Here is a 6,571-nt window from a genome sequence, read left to right as displayed (position 1 = left end):
GTACGTGCTGCGCTAACAAAAATGCGCGCGCGTAGTGGAAAATTTAAAAAAAATTTGAAATGCTCAAAATGGCCTGAAACGTGCTCTAAATTAGTTAAAAAGTGATTTCGAGCATTTTGAAATTTTAGCGTACGCGCGCGTAGTGAAGCGCATGCGTACAATTAGGGTACAGTACATTCAACGTTAACCCGAAGTTAATGCTCACTTAATACGATTTCGAAATGGCAATTGGTTAGGCTGATATGATCGATAATGTAAAAACGCAAAATTGCACGTAGATGACGTCACGCATGTCTGAGCGCGTTGAAAACCTTACCATGACTATTCCAGGCGAAGGCAAAATGATCGATGTAGCGACCGTGTGCGTAACTCTTGGCAATTTTGAGATATCGTGCGAACAGAAAAGGGGAGAAAGAAAGAAGAATAAAAAGATGATGATCCCTGACAATAACAAGAGGTGATCCGCTAACGTTAGCGGATCACCAATTAGTTCATGCTATAGGTAAATTATGTTGAAATGAAAGACATTACAAATGATTATATCAATCTAGACTGACAATTCCTAATGAAGATGATGAAATATAATTGAAATAAAGTTAGACTTTATTACTTACAATGGCAGTCCATCTTTAACCACATAGTTTTGGACATGACTTCTACGATCCACCTTGCATTTTACATCTTCATTGTTAAATTGTAACATGGGTCGTTTATCCTTTGACATGGCCATCAAGTCAATATCTGCCCAGTGAGGCATATCAAGAACGGATTGGTGTGTGTACTGTTTTGGCGCATAATTTGGAAAGTCAACCTTCAAGTTTAAAAAAAATGACACAAATATGAAGAATGAAAAATGAATTTCTCTCACTGAAGAAGTGCTTTTCCTTTAACATCTTTCTTTCTCACCTAACTCTCACATGTGGTTTATTGGAGAGCAGAGCAATGGACTTTTTAAACTTTACAACCAACCAATCAGAACAGGGCCGAATACACATGTGTCTAACAAGCACGCTTGTTGTCCCCTAAATGTTTTGTAGGACCTTAGCAACAATATCCAAGGGGCGGGGCTATACTGGAAAGGTCCGTTAAACTTGAGTCTTCAGCACAAAAAACATACTTCATAGCCAACCGACACGTTTTTTGCATAAATAAATTTTAATAATAAATAGAGCATAGCTTCAATTATGGTTGTTTATAAATTGTACTCCAATGGATATATGGATAGACAAATTTACCTCCCAGCGAACTTGGGCATCTGGGACGTAAGTTCTTCGGATGGCAGTACCAGGATAAGGACTCTGTCGTGCTTTCTTGTGGATCATAATTCCAATCTCTTCTAAAGTTGTTGGTACCTTGTGCACTTCTTCCTCATCAGGAATGAAATCATCATCATCTAGAAATGAAAGCATATACTGTATTATACATCTAAATTATTCCCAACAAAATTAACAATATCTTTTATAGCTGAACATATAGGAGTGTTGCAAACTCCATGCCATCGATAGTATACCTAAGTTTTCAATACAGAATTTAGTCTCCACCACTCAGAGGAGTATATGGTGCTGTGGCGGCCGGCAATAGAAATTCTCAGACAATGGGTTAAGTCCCCAAGGTGGGAGGGGGGGGGGGTTGTCAAAGTTCCCTGGTGAAATTTCCAATTCTACCACACCCACCTTAACCCACCACACCCACCTTAACCCACCTCTCTATGGGATGTGGGGCAAAGTGGCAATTCTTCTTGAACGTGTCATACTATTCTGAACATATTACAGCATATTAGCCTACCACATTTTGCTAACAAGCCAGAAGAAACACTGCTGGAAGGCAGCTGTGTAGGTATTACACATTACACAGGTGGCAATTCCTACCTTCAGTCTCACTCATTTACAGTGACACTAACAACTGCTACTGGGAAGTTAAAAATGTTGTAAACACACCCAACAAAGCAGAGGAGTGCATTGTTGCAGTTCCCAATGACAAGTGTAATTATGGGAACCGGTTGGAGTCTTAATGTGATAAACGCTAATGCCAAGCATTATTATTACTAATATAAAAATAATTAACATAAAGTTAATAGACGTAAATTGAATGATGTTGCAAGAAGAATGTACACTGGGAAAAAAATCATTAAGATTTCTCCTTCGCAGTTTAAATAATTGATCTTTTTGATATCTTAAAAATCTTCAGGTGGGAGAGGCTGAGGTAAGTCTGTAGTATCAAGGAATTTAACTTGCTGTACATCCTACCTGAATCAGTATTTGATACTTACCCTCTTTATATTTAATCGCTTTCAGCTTTGGTGCTCCACTCTCACATCCTATGTCATTTTCAATGTGGGCTTTGATCAACCAATCCAATGCCTTATTAATACGTTCCATCTTCAAAGACAAAAATGAAATAGTTTCAGAACAGGTAAAAGAAAGCAATGAAATGGTGGAAGATGCAAGAGAGGAAAAAGAACTAATACCCAGCTAACAATATCATGTTATAAGAATGTTATAATAATATTACACTTTGCAGATAAGAACGTAATTTTGTAGAACCATGTACGTATATAACCTAATTTCACATCACAACATTTGAACGTTCTTAAAATGTTGTGCGAAAGTTATTTTGTGACATACCTAACCACAACATTGGTGAATGTTATAAGACCATTTTGTGTTTGCTGGGTATAAGGTAAAAGAAGCATTGAAATTAAGTAAAAGAAGCAAAAAATGTATTAAAATGAAGCAAAACAAAAAAGGTAAAGAAAGTAAAAAAGATGCAAGTATCTAAGTCACTTAATACCTGATCTTCAAGTCGGTCAATTCGTGCATTCGCAGTACTTCCTCCAAATACAGTACTTTCTGGAGCCCCATCTACTTTCAGGTTCATCTCATCCACTCTAAAAAAAAAATGTGTAATATCTAAATTATAAAAATATACAGTAGCTTTACATGTCCATGTCATTCAACAATGACAGGGGCTGAAATGAACCAGAGCATCAGGGGAAACCCACACACTTCTGAAAGAGGTATATCAACCAGACACAGTATGTACACTAGACCACCTTTTCCTTATCAGAGAAGACTTGTATCTCACCAAACTATACACTGGGTGAGAAGCATCTCAAACCAGCAACATTTGTATGGCTGTAATTACCGTCACACCTGCCTTTCTCGGCCACTTGACTCACGATATACTTCTAAACCTAGCAAATTAAGGCTTCGAAAGAGCTAATTGAATTCTTGAAAAAATAGTGATGCATACTTTTCAAGCAAAGATCTGACTCTTTCATTGATGTCTTGCTGATGTTTCTGTCGTTCTCCTGTCATGTAGTTATCTCCGTTCAATGATTCCCACAATGCCAAATGTTTGACTTCAGCTTCCGACACTTTCTGCTCTGCAATGAAAAAAAAAAAAGGTTTGGAAATAGGGCACAAAGGGTTTGGATGGTACAGAGAACATAGGCAGAACAGAGAATGTGATTTGGCCCAAATCTGAGCATTTTTAAGCAGTTTTAAATCGATTTCAGGGAGTGTTTGTTGACAATACTGGGTACGGTAAATACACAAAAATATTTTTAATAAAGCCACATACAATTGGATTTTCAATGTATATTATGTTTAATTTCAGCACCCAAACTACATACCCAAACCTTTCATTACGTAAACAAACAAAAAATGAATAGGAATACTGATCAATTTTTAGTAACGCGTCAATGAATTAATTATTCACGTAAATACCGTCTAATGACTCAAGACATTTGGCGCCAGCGAGGGCCCACTTAAACCCCTTTTGTCATGTTTTTGCCCCATGGAACACTTTGAAAGACTTTCAGGGGCCCCCGACCATGCTTACTCATTTTCGTCGGATATATCGACCCCGTCGGTCAAATCCTGCCGCCACCACTGTCAAGTTTACTGCATGACCCGTTTTTATATATTTAATAAAACCAATTTCTTCTAATTTTAAATACATTTTCCCCTGAATTAGTGATAATTCGTTATCACGCATAGACCTGTGCTAAATTCATGACAAAATTATGATCACGCATGTGTATCTACAAAAATGCATGTTTCAACCAAATTCACTTTGAAATGCGGGACCGTCCTGTTAGATCACTGGATATACTGTATTGTTATAATTGTAGGCATAGTGTAGTAACATCAAATTTCCATGATGTCAGAAGTAAAGTTCCACCATCGTTGTATACATGAGCTTAGCAGTAAAGAAATGTGTTACTTTTAACTACATTTTACAAATGCAGACAGGAGTATGGGAAAACCTTTATAATATATATAATAATAACAGCAACATTAAAATAAATAACAATATTAATAATACTTATAATAATAATAATGATGATAACCATAATATTGACATCTTACTGAGGACACCAGCTGGACTACTAATCCAAGGACAATTACAGAAAGTCCTAAGAATGTAGGTAACAAGGATGTAAATGTGAGACACAGCTATGAATGGTGGTGCTAGAGGAGGTCGACTAAAATACTCAGAGATGATCTCATAACGTTGATACTTCCAATACTGGTCAGTGTTGTCCTGCACTGCAGAGAAGGTGTAACTGCAAACAAAATTAACCAAAAGTAAACAAATTGTCATCAGACCAAATTTTCACACACTCAGATTATTATTTTTTACATCACATAAGGTTTAAGATTAATTTATATATTGATATTTGTTATACATATGTCCCCATAAAGAAATGTTTAAACAAAGAAAATGATATTAAGAATGTTAATCTCACCTAAACATTGCAATAAGGAGATTGAGCAGTAACACATTGCTAAACAACATGTATCCGGCAAGTAAACAGATGGCAACCCATGAAAATTCAGGGCAGGGATCTTCAATGTCTCCCACAGATCCGTCCTGTAATTTGGTGCAACTACCATTCTCGACTGGAAAGCAGAAAAAGAAAATGTTTGCATTATACAGTATATCGTAATTAATGAAATAAATAAATACATGACCCCTCCACTGTCTGGTGCAATTAATCAACTATAGAACTTATAATATCAATGTTTTCTGAATCATTTTAACTACACAGCATAATTATGCTAAACTACCTTGGATGTCCTCCAGGAAAAGTTCTCCATACATCTGGAAGTATGATTGAAAAAATATTCCCTTGATTACCGGTATAAATCCGTCTGTGTTTGGAAACATGATAGATTGGGAAGCGACGCCGTATGCTACCAGGAACACAAATAATATGCACATAAAGAATGCTAGATCCACCATCTACAGAAAGAACATACGTATATCGCTTTATTATTCATTAAAAAAATACAACACTTTGTGGCAAAAGTTCAAATTGTGTGTCATTTGCACTTTAAAAAACAATTAAAATATAAAAATCTATTCAAAAAGTACATAGAAAATCCATTCAAAAAATGTATTCAAAAGGTCAATAAACATCCATTAAAACACAAAAAATAAAAGGACAAACCAAGAACCAAAAACGAAAAGAAATTATTCAAAATCAAAAAAGACAATGAAAGTACTGAATTGCTTGATCAAATTGATTAATTGATTGATCAGAGGGAGACATCTCACTGCATCATGGAGATTTCTGATTAATGAGCTGAATATAATAGGGAATGGGACTTGTAGAAAAACGTTTAGCATGATAGGGAAGTTGGGGAAGATTTCTCTCATGGCTTTCAAAGCGGGTTTGTAGGATTAAATTATTAAGCAGATTTTTTTGGCAATCTTGAGACAGTGAGATGTTCTCCTTTTAGATAAGAACGGGGGTCAAGATTACAGAGCTTCCTCATCATAATTAGTAAATTTGCGTTCTAAAATAATTGATATAGTATTGTTGCAAATAAAGTATAACAAACACCTTAATTACATTTTAATCATTTTGCTATTAATTTGATTCATTAATAACAGTATAACCACAACAATAATAATATTAATTACCATAATTATTATTAAATTACTATTAATATATTAATATTACTATGATTTTTATAAGATAATGATGGTGGTGATGAAATGGTAAATATGATAATGGTATTAAAGTGATTATCACGATAATGATGGTGATGATGATAATGATATTATGAAGATGCTGATGATTGGAAAGATGATGATGATGCTGTTGCTGATTAAAAAATAATGATAAAAAATCTAATTATAATGATAATCTAAATTTTTAATAACTTTTTTAAAAACATTATTGCTGATGAAGGTGAAATGTTCAACTCACCATTTTGCTGATCATGATCAATTTGGGTCCCAGATTTTGGTTGACAGAAAAAACATGCAAAAGGCGAATGTAAAAGATCATGAGGTCAATAGCAAGAACGACACGAGAGGCAGCAAACGTTTCATTAAAAAAACGCATTGTGAATCCGACGGTGAACAAAATCAGAGTTGCTAGATCCACTATATTCCAGTAGTCAGTGATCCAGAATAAGAGGCGCAACCGCCATCTATTAGACTCTCCTTGTGCAATCTAAAATTACAAGAACAAATTATTATATAGTACACACTATACTATATAGGTTACCTTTCATAACTCTTTAATACTTTACATTATCTACCTACTGTATGG

The 6,571-nt window shown here is 35.1% G+C and overlaps 1 protein-coding gene across 1 annotated transcript in view; it reads right to left on the bottom strand.

The window, feature by feature from the left end:
* The window catches only part of LOC117104056 (transient receptor potential cation channel subfamily M member-like 2), a 40,296-nt gene that overhangs the window by 5,599 nt on the left and 28,126 nt on the right, over nucleotides 1-6,571 (bottom strand). Inside the window, exons 18-26 of the mRNA XM_033244712.1 lie at nucleotides 6,224-6,472; nucleotides 5,076-5,250; nucleotides 4,754-4,907; nucleotides 4,374-4,570; nucleotides 3,253-3,385; nucleotides 2,791-2,887; nucleotides 2,270-2,378; nucleotides 1,236-1,393; nucleotides 615-811 (exon numbers count right to left, since the gene is read on the bottom strand). Of these exons, the coding sequence (XP_033100603.1) occupies nucleotides 615-811; nucleotides 1,236-1,393; nucleotides 2,270-2,378; nucleotides 2,791-2,887; nucleotides 3,253-3,385; nucleotides 4,374-4,570; nucleotides 4,754-4,907; nucleotides 5,076-5,250; nucleotides 6,224-6,472 (1,469 nt within the window). The remainder of the gene's footprint in view (nucleotides 1-614; nucleotides 812-1,235; nucleotides 1,394-2,269; nucleotides 2,379-2,790; nucleotides 2,888-3,252; nucleotides 3,386-4,373; nucleotides 4,571-4,753; nucleotides 4,908-5,075; nucleotides 5,251-6,223; nucleotides 6,473-6,571) is intronic.

This window comes from Anneissia japonica, unplaced genomic scaffold, assembly GCF_011630105.1.
Source record: "Anneissia japonica isolate Jap-2015-1 unplaced genomic scaffold, ASM1163010v1 scaffold287778_len1315358_cov176, whole genome shotgun sequence".
In the NCBI taxonomy this organism is placed as follows: Eukaryota; Metazoa; Echinodermata; class Crinoidea; order Comatulida; family Comatulidae; genus Anneissia; species Anneissia japonica.
The sequence above is the reverse complement of the archived record's forward strand: the minus strand, read 5'-3'. Positions and strand labels throughout refer to the sequence as shown.